This window comes from Saccopteryx leptura, chromosome 6 (genome assembly GCF_036850995.1).
Source record: "Saccopteryx leptura isolate mSacLep1 chromosome 6, mSacLep1_pri_phased_curated, whole genome shotgun sequence".
NCBI classification, from domain to species: domain Eukaryota; kingdom Metazoa; phylum Chordata; class Mammalia; order Chiroptera; family Emballonuridae; genus Saccopteryx; species Saccopteryx leptura.
The window spans coordinates 57,073,257-57,089,948 of NC_089508.1; the positions used below are offsets into that span (position 1 = coordinate 57,073,257).

The 16,692-nt window shown below is 41.5% G+C and overlaps 1 protein-coding gene across 4 annotated transcripts in view; it reads left to right on the top strand.

Annotated features, from left to right (window-relative positions):
- Positions 1–6,276: 6,276 nt before the first annotated feature.
- VPS13C (vacuolar protein sorting 13 homolog C) overlaps positions 6,277–16,692 on the top strand; it is a 214,651-nt gene continuing 204,235 nt past the window's right edge. For 3 of the 4 annotated variants that reach the window (XM_066342851.1, XM_066342853.1, XM_066342854.1), the window contains exon 1: positions 6,278–6,977. In XM_066342851.1, the coding sequence (XP_066198948.1) occupies positions 6,878–6,977 (100 nt within the window). In that variant the 5' untranslated portion in view covers positions 6,278–6,877. Of the gene's footprint in view, positions 6,978–16,692 lie in introns of all 4 variants that reach the window. The other variant, XM_066342855.1, reaches the window with a different exon arrangement.

A 16,692-nucleotide genomic window follows, 5' to 3' on the forward strand; every position in this document is an offset into this window, starting at 1 on the left:
GTGCTATGCGGACTTTTCCTGTGTGGACTTTTCCTGGACTCCTGCTCCCTGTGACAGCTCCTAACAGACTGAACTGTGGTTGGGTTGCATTTTTTCAGGGATTTGGCATGGTGATGGGGCCATTTTGGACTTGGTGAACATGTTAAGGACACTACTCTTTTATGGATTCTTGCTGTATTGGCCAAGAGTTTGCTTAAAGGCTTTTAATCACTGTAAAAAAAAATAGAAGACTGGATAAAGAAGGTGGGGCACATATACACCATGGTATACTATTCAGCTAGAAGAAACGATGACATCGGATCACTTACAGCAGAATGGTGGAAACTTGATAACATTATGCGGAGTGAAACAAGCGAATCAGAAAAAAACAAGAACTGCAGGATTCCATACATTGGTGGGACATAAAAGCGAGACTAAGAGACATGGACAAGAGTGTGGTGGTTATGGGGGGTGGGGGGAGGGATGGAGGGAGGGAGGGAGGGGGATGGGTACAAAGAAAACTGGATAGAGGGTGACGGAGGACGATCTCTCTTTGGGTGATGGGTATGCAACAGAACTAAATGACAAGATAACCTGGAAATGTTTTCTTTGAATATATGTACCCTGATTTATTGATGTCACCCCATTAAAATAAAAATTTATTTATAAAAAAAATTTATAAAGCAGAGTTACAGCAAGTTAAAGCATATAATAATAATTACTTACCAAGTACTTTATGTCAGATTTTCACTAAGTTTGGCAGAATAAATCTTTATAAAACAACTTACTATAGTTAAATCTATCTTTTTATTTATACTTTGGTTGCTCCACTACTACCCACCATGAAAGCTGGAACGCCCACTAGTGGGCGGTAGGGACCAGGTTGATTACCACTGACCTATAGAGTTGTGTGAGTATATAATAAGACAATGTATTTTTTTTTTTTTAATTTTAGAGAGAGAGATAGGCACAGACAGACAAGAAGGAAGAGAGATAAGCATCAACTCATAGTTGTGGCACTTTATTTGTTCATTGATTGCTTTCTCATATGTGCCTGACTGGAGGGCTTCAGCTGAGATAGTGACCCCTTGCTCAAGCCAGCGACCATGGGGTCATATCTGTGATCCCACGCTCAAGCCAGTGACTCCATGCTCAAGCTGGTGAGCCCATGCCCAAGCCGGATGAGCCCACGCTTAAGCCAGCGACCTCAGGGTTTCGAACCTGGGTCCTCAGTGTCCCAGGTTGACGCTCTATTCACTGTGCCACCTAGTTAGGCTATATAAAACAATGTTTATAAAGAGTTTAGCATAGAGCCTGATATACACAGAGTCTGATATTATATTTAGTATTGTTATGGAAGAGAGCAAATTGTTCATTAATTCATCTATTCAATCAAAGCAATATTTACTGACTGCTCCCTGGGTTCCAGCCATCATGCTAGGTAGGTGGATCCATGCTATAAAAGGTCATATCAGCTACGTACATCTGTAAGAAGAGGAATGAAATGATGAGGATGAAATATTTTAATTCCATATGGCAAAGACAGGAATGAGAAGAGACTATTGTACATTATTTATGTATATATTTAGTCTGGGGACAGGGCTGGCAGGTCCCTGGGTTTACCATGACCTTGGCTAGCTAGCTACTTAAGATCTTTATATCTCTCCACTCTTGGTCAAAATTCTGGAGTCAGTGCTAAATCTATGGGAGGATAATTACCAAATTATATAGTTGTGGGTCACATGCGTGTATTTTGACTTAACTTTTCTCAGGAGACAGATACTGTTAGCTCTGCAAGTGAGAGCCCAGACAGCCCTTGGTTAAAATGATGAGACACACAGTCTGAGAAGCTGGCTGAGATGTTGTTAAGAGCTCTATGTCATGGTGGGAGAAAGGAAAAAAGCACCAAGCCATGAGAAATAATGTAGGGGTGAAGAAAAATGTATTTTGGAGTGAATCTGTCCTAGGTTCAAATCTATTATGCAGCTTTTTTGCTCTAGGACTGTGGGCAAGTAAATTAACCTCTTTGAGCCCACATTGAATAATGGAGGTAATAATGCTTATCACATGAGATTGTCGTGAGGATTAAAAATGCATGAAATGTCACTCACATAGTGAGTGCTAGCTAACAGTTCCTAGTTATTATTATGAAGGTTTGCTTGGCCAGGGATTAGCTGATTCACACATAGGTTCCTTTAAAAACAATTTTCTTTTTGGCCAAACAAAACAGATTTGCTTTGTTTTTGTTAACAATGCACCTTCTTCAATAATACTTTCAGACCGTTTCCTGTATAAGATTTCTTGAAAACAGCGGAGATGTGCCCTTGCATGGCTGGTTCCCTGTGACCACATTAAACCTTATGTTTAACTTTGGAAGCATGAGCCATGTAGTACTTGGGAGGATGGTGTAACAGGATTAGACCCTGCGCCTGGAACACACAAGTCTACTCCAAGGAAGACAGTGGTCATTCTGATCTCACAGCTGTAGCCACGGGGACCTCTGGTAATGGAGCTGGCAAACAATTCTGTGAAGTGAACATAAATAGATCACCAACCGTGGAGGCCAAAGGTGTTCTTGGAATAGAAGGAAACAGAACAATTTAAAGCAGACTTTAATATGTAGGAGGTTGGATGCCAAGGAAAGCAAGAAGAGAGTTTACAACCAAATAATAATATACTGGTATTCTGATTTATCCATCTCATTCAACAGAACCAGAGTATGGAGTAATGGAAAGCATGCAGACCGGAAGTCAGGACACTTGGGTTTTAACTCTGACAGTCACTAACTTGTGAGACTTTGGCAAGTCCCTTAATTCTATCTTGCACTGTTTTCCATGTGTCAAATAAAAGAGTTGGATTAACAAGACGATATTTGTTTTCCCCTGGGTCTAACACTTGAAATCTATTCCCATACTTTCTCCCACTTAACCTTTTCACTTTTCTGACAGTCCATGGTATTAATGCTTATTCTCTAGCTTTCTCCCATATTTCCTTTTTTCCCCCAAATCCCTTTTGCTTTTTCTCAACAAACTCCAGGGTTAGGGAATGGGGTGTGGGTTAGAGGTAGTGTGAAGCTAGAATTTCCTACTTTTCTATTTTTAAGCAAGAGCTGATATTTTTTAAAGTGTCACTAATTTTGACTTTTATTTTTTAATTTTATTTTTTAATATTTAAAAAAATATTTATTTATTCATTTTAGAGAGGAGGGGGGGAGTGAGAGAGAGAGAGAAAGAGAGAGAGAGAAGGGGGAGGAGCAGGAAGCATCAACTCCCATATGTGCCTTGACCAGGCAAGCCAGGGTTTTGAACCGGCAACCTCAGTGTTTCCAGGTTGATGCTTTATCCACTGCGCCACCACAGGTCAGGCTTGACTTTTATTTTTAACAGAAAAATATTTTGCTCATTTGTGTTTATTGTTTAATCTCTCATTGCAGTTTCGTTTTTGCAATTGCCTTTTTTGTCCTCATTGTTCTTAGCCAGAATTAATCTAAGAACTATAATTACTAGAATGTTTCTTTTCTTTAGATAACTTCTGTATCCAAATTCCTTTGGTTACTGGGCTCTACATTAGAGTACTAGTGGTGTTTCTTGACATTATACTTTGTTTTGGATAAGGACTGTAAATTTCTTCTTTAAGAAGTATGGAAGATTTGGGGCATTAAACAATCCCTCAAAACATACTTAAAAGTTTTTAATACTATATGGTAATAGCATTATTTATACTGACAATTTTGCGCTGCATTTTCCACCCTGAGATTTTTCTCTTCTGTTATTAACCTTTCAAAGTAAGATCTCCAAGAAGTACTACTAGCCTAGTGGTGATTGAACTGTAATTATTGAAAGAGAAAAGGATTACAGTGCTCAGGGAATGGGAGAAAATTAATATATTGCTCACAAAAATTAGGGAATATTTCAAAATGACTATGAAGCGATAAAATATCCCCTAATTTTTATGAGCAGCATACTTGCTGTCTAATTCTGGATAAATTACTTAATATTTCTGAACTTAATTTTCCTGTAAAATGGGGACAGTACTACTACCTGCATTACTTACCTCTCAGCTCTTTTGTGAGGATTACACAGAAGTGCACACCTTGGCATACAATGGCATAATAGTTCATGAGGTATAACTGAAGAAATATTAATAAAATGGAATAATGCATATAAAAGTACCCATATGCATTATTCTTTCAAAAGTATAAAGTATCATAGAAATGTAAGGAATTATTATTAGTATTGTCCTCTTTTCCAACCAGATCCTACCTCTGTTCCATTCACTTGACCTTGCTATTCTGCCTGTGGCATCTTTTATTTCATCTTTGTTATTAATACATTGTTTCTAAACTTTTTATGATGAGCCTGATTAAGTCCCAATCATTACTTAATATTTTTGTTTTGCATTCCCCTCAGTGCATAGTTGGTGGGAGTGTATAGGAGAGAGGGACTGTTGGAAGAGGGGGTTGGATCAGGAACAGCTTGAGGACAGGTTGAGGAGGGCTTTCTGAACACTGTGAAGTTACTGGATATTTTTGATCAAGTGAGTAACTTGAGCTCACCAGTGCTTTGGGAAGACAGCTCCAGTGGCAATGTGCAGATGGATGGAGAAGGGAAAAACTGAAGGCCAGGAAGCCAATAGAAAGTGATTCCATGATCCAGGTGAGATATAAAGAGAATTTAGGAAATATGGCAAAAGCAAAATGGACAGGTTTAGCTGTTAATTGGTTGTGGATGGTGAAAGAAAGACTTGCAAAGTGCCTTGTAGGTATTTTGTCCAGGGTGACTGAGCTAGAAAACGCGAATGGTTCAGAATTCATTTTCTGTCTGACCAGGAAGTGGCACAGTGGATAGAACACTGGCCTGGGATGCGGAGGACCCAGGTTAGAAACCTCTAAGTCGCCAGCTTGAATGCAGGCTCATACAACTTGAACATAGGATTACCAGCTTGAGCGTGGGATCATAGACATGACTGCATGGTTGCTGGCTTGAGCCTGGAGGTCACTGGCTTGAGCAAGGGGTCACTGGTTCAGCTGGAACTACGCCTCCTCTCCTGTCAAGATACCTATGAGAGAGCAATCAATGAACAACTAAGATGTGGCCATGAAGAACTGATGCTTCTCATCTTTCTCCCTTCCTGTCTGTCCCTCTCTTTCTCTCTCTCTCTCTAAAAAAAAAAAATTCCTTTTCTGTGTGTAGGAGTGAGGATAAAGGTGAGTATTGATACTACTGGTTAATATTGGTTCTTTTATTTCCATAACAGCAATTACATAAATTTAATTTTTTGGTTCTTTTCCAGTAGATTTTGAATTTAATATATTTTTTCTTTTTGATCCTGTCTTAGTCCTTTCAGGCTGCTATAACAAAGTATGATAGACTGGGAGATTTAAAAACAATGCAGATTTATCTCTCACAGTTCTGGAGGCTGGAAGGACCAAGGTCAAGGTGCCAGCCAGTTCAGTCAGGTGAGGCCCTACTTCCTGGTTCATAGATTGTGGTCTTTTTGCTATCTCTTCATATGGCAGACAGGGGAAGGACCTCTCTGGAGTCTCTTTTATTAGGGTATTTTCCCTTTACCAGGGCTCTGCCTAATTACCCAATTTAGGGTATTTTCCCTTTACCAGGGCTCTGCCTAATTACCCAATTTCCTCCTAATGACCCCATCTCCTAATACCATCATATTGAGGGTAAGGATTTCAACATATACATTTTGGGAGGCCACACTCAGTCTTACAGTGGTTGTTTAAGAACAATTAACATAATTTTTCAGCGGTTGTATAGCAAAGCAGTTACTAAATGCTAGGGACTACAAATAACCTATTATGTTTGATATTTACTTGTTTACTGTATCTCCACAGCCTTTTAAAATATATTTTAGAAAAAAAAGTCCAGATCTTTAAAAAGAATTGGTTTGTCAATGGGTTTCAATAACATTGACAGTCCTTGAATGAATGAAATACCAGTTTTGTTCTTTGTTTTCTTAGTGAGGTCGATAAACTAAGGTTGTTGGCTTGAGCAAGAGGTTACTAGCTTAGCTGGACCCCCGCCCCAGGCATATATGAGAAGCAATCAATGAATAAAGTGCTGCAGATTTCAATTGATGCTTCTCATCTTTCTCCCTTCCTGTCTCTCAAAAAAAAAACCAAACAACCCCCCCCCCCAAAACTGAGTTAATTAAAAGCAAATCAAACAAACACAGAAGGTTGTAAAAGAATGAGTTAAGAAATGCATATTCAGTTCCCACTTTATTTGCCATTTTATGATACACCTCTCACTTTTAAATTATTAAAGAGTATTTTCAGGAAGCAAAAAAGGGGAGACCTTGCCCCTGCCGGACTTGGTATGTAGTGGAACAAAGGTGCAGAGCCTCCTATTTCCCACCTGAAGGGGTGGTTGCTTAGGAGGTGCTCAGCATGGACGCCAGGTCTGGGAAGCGCCGCGCCCGTCGGGTGGCATCAGGCCGGTCGCAGCTGCTTCTCCCCTACATAGTTGAGTTCTCCGCAGACTCGAAGTCAATGGAAGGCGAAGGCGGCCAAGCGGGGCTGCCACATAGATGTGCCTGTGCTCAGTAACTCTTGCCCCGCCTTTAATTAATATCCTTCTCCTCCGGTACAGCCGCCGGGGATCGCTGCCTAGGCAGACCGAAGGCCAGCTTCCCCTCCGCCCCTCCGCCCGCCCTCCGCTGGCAGGGGGTGCAACTGCACCAGGCGGTGTGAGCTTGGGGCGGGGTCCACGCACCTCGGGTCCCGGCGGCGGCGGCGGCGGCGCGCCTGCGCACAGTCAGGGTCACGCGCAGCGCGGGGGCGGGCCGGCGCCCGAGGGGCTGTCATTCGTCGTGCGGGTCACCGCCCTCCGCTGCGCCCTGCCGTTCCGGCTCCGCCTTCTCCCGCAGCCTGAGTCCCACCATGGTGCTGGAGTCGGTGGTCGCGGACCTGCTGAACCGCTTCCTGGGGGACTATGTGGAGAACCTGAACAAGTCCCAGCTGAAGCTGGGGATCTGGGGCGGTAAGCGAGAGGGCGCGGCCGGGGGGCTGAGGGCCCACGCTGCGGGCTCCTGGCCCCAGCTGCAGCCCCGGCCCTGCTCCCTGAGCCGCCCGAGACCCCGCCTCCCGCCAGCGCGCCCGGCGGGGCTCCCCCTCCCCGGCGGCAGGTGCGCGGCGCCCGGAGGCCTGTGCCCACCTCTGCCTCCCTTAGGTCCTGGCGGACCAGCCCGGATAGGGAGATGCGCGCGGTCGCGCTCGCGCAGCCGGGTCCCTGAGGCCCAGGCCCCTGCTCTGTCCCGCCCTGCATACCCTGGGAGGCCCCTGCTCAGCCCTCGGCGCGCCCTGTTTGGCTCTACAGCTCCGGCACCTCGTGGAGTGAGGATGGTTGCGTGGTCGCACACGCTCAAATAAAGTGGCATCAATGAAAAGAAGGAAAATTGCCTTTCGCAGTTAATCTCCGGCATTTAATAGCGACCAGGAGCTGGTTTCGTTCCATAGGATTGCAGGCTTTGGGAAGGGATGGCCAGGGAAGAGCATTGCGAAAGGCGGGTTCAGAGGGCTTCTTACCCAATATTGTCAGATTCGGAGACAGCGATTTCTTTTTTACGTTTTTGCATTTCCCTTAACAAGAAGAGTTTCAGTTTTGTTTTGGAGCAATAGGAAGGAATTCAAGCCACGACCAGCATCCTCATTAATTAGGTGCAAGCCCAAAAATTTACACCAGCTTTTCTTTTTAGGCGTTAAGTGTATTGAAGTGGACAGTAGGAGTATGCTTATATCCTCTTTAAAAAGCATAATTTTTGCACTAATTACGCGTCAAGCTTTGGAAACATTGAGGATACTTTCTAATTCTACAAAAGACTTGGCGATTTTTGTCAGATATGGAGGAAAATCAAAGAATTTCTTTTAATTCAGTGAGAAAATCGACTGTGGCCTTTGAGCACTTGAAATATGTTTAGTGCGAATGGAGACATGCTATAAGTATAAAATACACAAGTTTTGAAAATAAGAATGTAGTTTATAAGTTTTTATGTTGATTACATGTTGAAATAATAGTATTTTATTATATTGGATTAAATACGTTACATTTATTCTCCGTGTTTCTTTTTATGTTAAACTGGCTCCTAAAATTGATACAGTTGAATCTTGAGTGTGTTTGAACTTTGTGGGTCCCCTTATACTCGGATTTTTTTTTTTTTTGTGATAGAGACAGAGGGACAGACAGGAAGGGAGAGAGATGAGAAGCATCAATTCTTCGTTATAGCACCATAACTTTTCATTGATTGCTTTCTCATATCTGCCTTGACCCCAGGGGGGGAGACTACAGCAGACCGAGTGACCCCTTGTTCAAGCCAGCGACCTTCGCTTCAACCTGGTGAGCTGTGCTCAAACCAGATGAGCCAAAGCTCAATCCGTTGACTTTGGATTTCGAATCTGGGTTCTCTGCGTCCCAGTCCTACACTCTATCCCAGGGGTCGGGAACCTATGGCTTGCGAGCCAGATGTGGCTCTTTTGATGGCTGCATCTGGTTCATAGACAAATCTTTAATAAACAAATAACGTTAAAAATATAAAACATTCTCATGTATTACAATCCATTCATTTCCTACTGTTCAAGTTCATGGTTGTGGGTGGCTGGAGCCAATCACAGCTGTCCTCCGGGACAACACCAAATTTTTATTGAGTAATGCATAAAGTACACGGGTCATTGTATGGCTCTCACGGAATTACATTTTAAAATATGTGGTGTTCATGGCTCTCTCAGCCAAAAAGTTTTCTGACCCCTGCTCTATCCACTGTGCCACCACCTGGTCAGGCTATACTCGGATTTTTAAAATCCTGCCTTTTTCAAGGGTCAGCTGTAATTACATATGTGAACCATATTGGGCAGTGTTGTTAATAGAATCATTTACTGAGTGCTGCCATAAGTGTGGAGCAGCCTGCTTTTAATAGTTCCTGATCATTTGATTGGTTTGTATGGCTTGCTCAACAGTAGTGTTTGGTTCACATGTCCTAATAAGTAAGGAAGGAGACACTTAAGGAATTATACATCCAATGCCTTCCTCAGGGACAAAGTGTTTCTTTAGAATACTGTCTAATAATACAAATTATTCCTTCTAGTTTGTGTATGTTATTTGAAATCTGAAAAGACACTGGGCTAGCATTTAGTAAACCTGGATTCTAGGTGGTTGTGTTGGACAAGCCATTTATATACTTTACTTGGCCTTCATTTCTTCATCTTAAAACTTTAATAGACAAAAATCATGCCAGGTAATGTGATACTCAAAATTACTTCCACAATATTGTGCCCTGTTTACCTCAGACAATATTTTTAAAGCAATAAAGTTTTTGGATACATTAGAAGATTACCTCCCTACCAAATCTTGTTTCTCTTTTTTTTTCTTTAAAATTAGGGATTGGAGTAGGTAACATCTAAGGGTCCTTTCAGTGCTAATATTCTGTAATTCTAATGTAAATGTTTTTCCTGTGAAAATTTGCCAAAGGATTTTGAACTTTTTCACAATTAAAATGAAAATGCCGCAATTTTATTTCATTTACTCCTTTTTGGTGAAATATAGGAAAAGCGACTTTCCTTTCATCTCATTTTCTTCTTTTTAGAATACGGTATTCTGCTAGTGGCCAACATCAACTTTATAAAGGCCTGAGCCCCCCCCCCCCCTTTTTTCTTTGAGGAATTGCATCCAGTGGAAGTCCATTCAGGGAATTCCCTCAGCTTTATCAGCCCACTTCTGTAATGTTTTGTTGCTTTTTTATTTTTATGGTTGTTATAAAGGAAGCTAGAAGTCATGAGCTTTTACAGTTATTGCTCAGACTATTTTATTTATAACACTAATTCTCCCATTAAAATAGAAGGGCAGAATATGTGAGTTGGCTATTTCTGGTCTTTGAGATATTATTGAAATTTATCTTAAGCTTTTTATGGTAACTAAGAAGGAATATTAAGTCAATTTAATAAAATAGCTGATCTTTATACATCCAAACATCCAAACTGAAGTTTTTATATAGTTGTCCCAGTAGAGCCCAAGCTCCACGTTGATCAGGCATCCCTGATTCGACTTCCCAGTGCAGTGGGACACTCCTGCTTATCAGCAGGGCTGCAGCCTCTTCGAGACTACTCTTGAGGCTGCTATGAGGATGCTACTGATCAGTGATAACACCAACTGCCACCGGAGGAAAAACACAACGGACACACAAGTTAGTTGCAAGAATCACATGGCAATTTATTACAAATCCTTTTGGCGTGCCTGGGTACAGCTTACGGGGGCCCATCAGCGTGTTCGGCGTGTTCCTCTTGGCTGTCTTTAGTCAGAACTCAGAGCGGTGTGGAGACAGTTCATGTTCATGTTGGAGTCTGGGCGACTACCTCAGCAGGGGGCCCTCAGCTTTAGTACATTTTCTGGCTAACACCTTCTAACAGGTGTCAATCTGCAGGATTATCACTTCAAACCACTTTTTTGGGAGTTCCTTGCAGGGAGCCCTTTTTATGTTAATCTACTGCAGGGGTCCCCAAACTACGGGCCCGCGGGCCACATGCGGCCCCCTGAATCCATTTATCTGCCCCCCCCCCCGCACTTCTGGAAGGGATACCTCTTTCATTGGTGGTCAGTGAGAGGAGTACTGTATGTGGTGGCACCGCAAAGTACGGCGTCACTCACGTACAGTACTACTTCCGGTGACGCAGGACGCACGCCTCACGGCTCTGGAAGCACGTCATATCACTTGATATGGCTAGCAGTGACAAATATGGAACCAGACATTGACCATTTCATTAGCTAAAAGCAGGCCTATAGTTCCCAATGAAATACTGGTCAGTTTGTTGATTTAAATTTACTTGTTCTTTATTTTAAATACTGTATTTGTTCCCGTTTTGTTTTTTTACTTTAAAATAAGATATGTGCAGTGTGCATAGGGATTTGTTCATAATTTTTTTTATAGTCTGGCCCTCCAACGGTCTGAGGGACAGTGAACTGGCCCCCTCTGTAAAAAGTTTGGGGACCCCTGATCTACTGAAATGTTACATCAAGCCACTTTTAAGATGTTCCTAGGGAAGCTTCTTGTTTATGTTAATTTACAGAGTTATGACATCAAGCCACTTCTTATCTATGTGTAACTTCACACACACTAACTGGGCCCTGCTTGAAAGTCAGAGTCTGTTTATCACATCTGCACACACTATGTTTATTCCTATCCAGATGGCATAACTTTGTTTAATTTCCTTAATTTTAATATTATATCTTAATTAACTTTATATATCTTCCATATTTTTTATATTTCTATATATTTAATTACTATAACATTACTACAACAATAATCTTATTTGAGAACTGTTTGCTTTAGCAAATAAGGTTTATATGTCACAAAATTAGGCTTTTTCAGTTTTTTTAATGTTAGATTTTAACATCTTGAATAAAGGAAGAATTCAACCTGGAAAACTTCATACAGCTGATATTAATATTCTTTGGATACCAAAACTAAGTTGATGCTTCTTCAGTGGAGTATTTGACTAGGAAGGCCAAGGCAGTGATTTTCAGCCAGGGATGGCTTTGCCCCAAGAATAAATTAGGCAATGTCTGAGACATTTTTGGTTGTCACAATAAAGGGCAAAAGTGTGCTACTGGTATCTAGAGGGTAGATCCCAGGACAAAGAATTAGATCCCAGGACAAAGAATTATTCAGCGGAAAATGTCCTTTGAGAAACTGCAGTCTTAAGGAAAATATTGAGGTTGTCTTCTGCATTTATAGAAGACCTCAGGTTGCTGAACAAGTTGTAGAAAGAAGTAAAAAAGAACTTAGAGGCAGTATATGTCTCATGAAATTTATAAGAAAGAAATAAATGTCTTAAGAAATGACTGAAAGATAATCATGTTTAAAAGGCATAATCTTTGCTTGGATGATACCAGAAAGTAATTTTAAGAATAAAAATGTTAACATAATTTGAAAAAGATTGTGCTATGTCCGTGATAGCGAACCTTTTTATAAAAACCACCCACTTTTGCAGTGCTGGTCAACCTGGTTCTCCCGCCCACTAGTGGGCTTTCCAGCTTTCAAGGCGAGCCAGTCGCAGTGCTATCACTGTGCTATGTATATACAGTCATACAGGCATGTGGATAAAAAGTTGTAGAGTGAGAAGGATGGAGATAATTATTTGAATGTCTAGAATCAGGAAGTATTATACAGATGTTGCCTTTAAATTGGAGAAGCATTCTTTACATTTCAGTTTTCTTATCTGTGAAATGGAGATATAACTTTGTGAGATAAAGAATTTGAAAATCTTTTGTATATGATTATAGTTATTAAACTGTTAATACTGATGATAAACAAACCTAGCTGAGTGATGGAAGACAGCGTGCATTGTTTTACTTTTTTGTGTGTGTGTGACAAGTAACAGACAGAGACGGGGACAGGTAGGGACAGACAGGAAGGGAGAAAGATGAGAAGCATCAATTCTTCATTGTGGTACCTTAGTTGTTCATTGATTGCTTTCTCAAATGTCTTGACTGGGGGCCTACAGCAGACTGAGTGACCCTGTGCTCAAGCCAGACCTTGGGCTCAAGCTGGTGAGCCTTGCTCAAACCAGATGAGCCCACGCTCCAGCCAGCAACTTTGGGGTTTTGAACCTAGGTCCTCCGGGTCCCAGTCCGATGCTCTATCCACTGCGCCACCTCCTGGTCAGGCAGCAGTGTTTGACTTTATTTTTGTATGTTTCTTCTAGACTTCAGATTTTAGGGTTTTCATATATATTTTTTAAGACTTTATTTATTTTAGAGAGAGAGAGAGAGAGAGAAAAGGAGGGAGAAGGGGGGAGGAGGAGCAAGAAGCATCAAATTCCATCTGTGACTTGACTGGGCAAGCCCAGAGTCTTGAACCTAGTCCTCAGTGTTCCAGGTCACAGCTTTATCCGCTGTGCCACCACAGGTCAGGTGGGTATTCATATTCTATAGTGTAATAATTTTGTGTAAAGCTCACTACATAGGTAAACATTTCTCATTTTCCAAACGAATTTCTTAAAAGAAACAAAACCTATTTGCATTTGAGTTTACACTCAGAATACTTACATTACCTGCTAGTTAGTTTGTTAGTCAGGTTTTTCAAAGGTTCAGAAAAGTACCTGGTGGGCATAGTGCTGCCTCGGCAGGTAGGAAGGTTTATCTAGGTTTTTGTTCTCCACAAAGTGCTACCAGGAAATAAATTGCATAGCCTTTGGCCATTTGAGGTGTTTCCAGGATATAATTGTTTTAAGAGTAACAACCTTTTGACAAGGTATGTTGAAATGCCAGATCTTTTGCAATTTGGTTTAAGTAGTAGTGTTTGATATGAAGAACCTTTGTTAATTTGGTTTTTCAAAGTGATTGGAAAGTCAGGAAAATCCTCCATTCAGAATTCTGCTACTCTTGTTTCCATTTGCCAAGTAGAATATACTGCACTTAGAGGCTGTGATGTGTTGGATGTAAGGTGACCAGGAGTAGGAGCCAGGTGGAATACCCTCAGTTTGTAGTTCGGCAAACCCGGCTGAGCCGGTGCTGATTACTGTTACTGTCCCTTCACCTCAGCACCCGACATGTCTCCATCAGCTGCCAGATTTTGTTGGAGCAGAGCAGCATAAGGAAGGAGGAAACCTGGGATCTAATTCTGTCTGTGATTACTGCCTAGGTGTGTGGCTTTCGGAAAATTACTTAACAGTGACAACTTGTTTCTTACCTGTAAATGAGAGGATTATTCAGAGTCATCTTTTCTGGCTTTAAACTTGTGTGATTTGAACAGGGCCAGAGCAGCTTGTGCTCCTTCCATAGATAAGTCGTACTGCTACTTGCTCTGCCTTTATGATAAAAATGATCCTCTTTGTTCTTCACTCAATTCTGGCGAGCAAAGGCCACAGTCCTGAAATATATATAACATAAATGAAACCAGTCTTTTGCTGATGTTTGTGGATCCAAATCTGATTCATTACATTGTCTTAATAGGTAGTTGTAGGGATCTTGAGAATGCAAGCAAATGCAGACAGACCTTTTTGCTTCTTTTTACCTTGACACATAAAACAGCATTTCTAGGTATTTCTAAACTTGTAGAGGAATATTTTTTAATTCTTTCCTCCCAGCCAACATTTGGTGTAGTGAAAACCACATTTCATATTAGCTAGTCTAGATGTGAAATACACAATAAAAAATTTAATATTATAATATGTTTAGGTTCAGCTATCATTAATTAAAGCAATGCTTAAAAATTTAAATTGAAAACTTTTCTGTCCTGGCTGGTTGGCTTAGTGGTAGAGCACTGGCTTGGCATTTGGATGTCCTGGTTCAATTATCAGTCAGGGCACCCAGGAGAAGCGCCCACCTGCTTCTCCACCCCTCCCTTTCCCCCTTCTCTCTCTTTTTCTCTTCTCCCGCAGCCATGGCTCGATTGGTTTGAGTGCATTGCCTCAGACGCTGAGGCTGCCTCACTGGAGCCTTCTCCTCAGGTACCAAAATTAGCTAGCTTGTGATAATGGCCCCAGATGGCCCCAGACTAGGGTTGCGGAGTGGATCCCCGTCAGGGCGCGTGTGGGAGTCTGCCTCTCTATCTCCTCTCCTCTTACTTGGAAAAGAAGAAAAAAAAAAAAAAGAAAAACAAAACAAAACACCTTTCCACATCTTTAAATAGCATCAAAAATGTAAAATTCACTCCTTTTCTAGAAATAAAACTGGAAGTTGGTACTGTGGTAACCATTCTGCTAGGAAGCTCTGCCACATTACTCACTACTATGGGATCCCTGAAGTGTACTTGAAAGGGAGATAGTGGTAATATGGCAGATTTCCAGCTTTCTTTGCCAGGACTTCCTGTTTCAGTAGGGAAGTGGAAAGAGTAAGAGTTGATTGTTTCCTCTCCCTCCTGCTTTTCCCTCCCAAGACAAAGTCACTGTGAACTCATATTAAAAGGCGTCCAGATTGATTAATTTGAGTTGAAGAGCTATATTCAATTGAAATGAATCACTTTATATTTTCTTCACTATTTGCTAAAACATTAGTTATTAAAGTAACTTGATTTATGCTCAAAACACCAACCATTCATTTACTTTAGCTCACTTCTTTGAAAATGAGTGCCTGAGTATTTTGCTATACTTTTAAATAAATGAGTGCTTACGTTATAGATATGTAAAGTAAATCTTAAAGAATAAATACAAACATTTTTATTATTTTACAATATACAAAGTTTGTTTCATGGCCTGGGGCATAGCATTTTTGTTTTTTGGTTCATTTTTTTTTTTAAACCCTTTGAATTGTGAGTTTTTTTATGCTTGCTGACCCCAGGAGTGAGTTTTTTTTCAAAAAATGAAATTAGTTCCAGTTAGTTTTATTAACTTTTTTTTTGTGTGTGTGTTTTTCTGAAGCTAGAAACGGGGAGAGACAGTCAGACAGACTCCCGCATGCGCCCTCCACCCGGCATGCCCACCAGGGGCGATGCTCTGCCCACCAGGGGGCGATGCTCTGCCGCGATCAGAGCCACTCTAGCGCCTGGGGCAGAGGCCAAGGAGCCATCCCCAGCGCCCGGGCCATCCTTGCTCCAATGGAGCCTTGGCTGCGGGAGGGGAAGAGAGAGACAGAGAGGAAGGAGGGGGGGGGGGTGGAGAAGCAAATGGGCGCTTCTCCTATGTGCCCTGGCCGGGAATCGAACCCGGGTCCCCCACACGCCAGGCCGACGCTCTACCGCTGAGCCAACCGGCCAGGGCCAGTTTTATTAACTTAAAATCATGTTTGTTTGATAACCAGTTTATGGAAACAAGAACATATATTTGCCTTTTTTTTTAATGTTGCCTGACACATTTTTAAAATAAATTGATCATACTCGATTTATTTTAAATGATGGTCAGGAGGCATGAGGACTTACATACTCAAAGGGTTAATCACAGCTTTGGATTAATTTCTGTGTTTTATATTAGGAACATTGCTCAGGGAATCAGGAAACATAGGTTCTGATTCTTAGAGGTGGATTTAATGGCGGGTGCAGTGGGCGAGTGCCCTGGGTCCCGACTTCTGAAGGGCCCCGCAAAACCCCAACTTTACACTTTTTTCTAATGACCCCAAGTTTGGTTTTATATGTACAATTTTAACATTAATAGTACATAATATTTTTTATTTATTTAAAAATACGGTTAATGTATTTTTATTTTTCCTGTCTCTTTTTTCCTCAAAATTATTTTTAAAAATTTTAATTTATGATTTTAATTCATTGTGTTTACATAGATTAAGGTGTCCCACTGAATATATCTTTCCCCATGCCCGAGTTCCCCTTAGCTCCCCCCTTCTCTCTCTCTTAAAGAGCCCAATATTTTCTGCGCCCAGGGCCTCAACCAACCTTAATCCACCTCTGCTCTCAGCACTGCCACAAGTTAATTGTATAATTTTGGATGAGACACCTAATTTATTTCCTTCTTCCCTCTCTCCCCTTCTCCCTCCCCCTTCCTCCCTATTCCCTCTCTCTCCCTTTCTTATTCCCCCTCTCTCTCCCTCCTTCTCCCTCCCTTCCTTTTTTTTCTTAAAGATTTTATTTATTGATTTTACAGAGAGGAGAGAGAGAGAGAGAGAGAAAGGTGGTGGATTGAAGGGGAGCATCAGCTCATAATAGTTGCTTCTTGTATGTGCTTTGACCAGGCAAGCCCAGGGTTTTGACCTGGTGACCTCATCATTTCTAGGTTAATGCTTTATCCATTTTGCCACCACAGGTATAAACACCTAATTT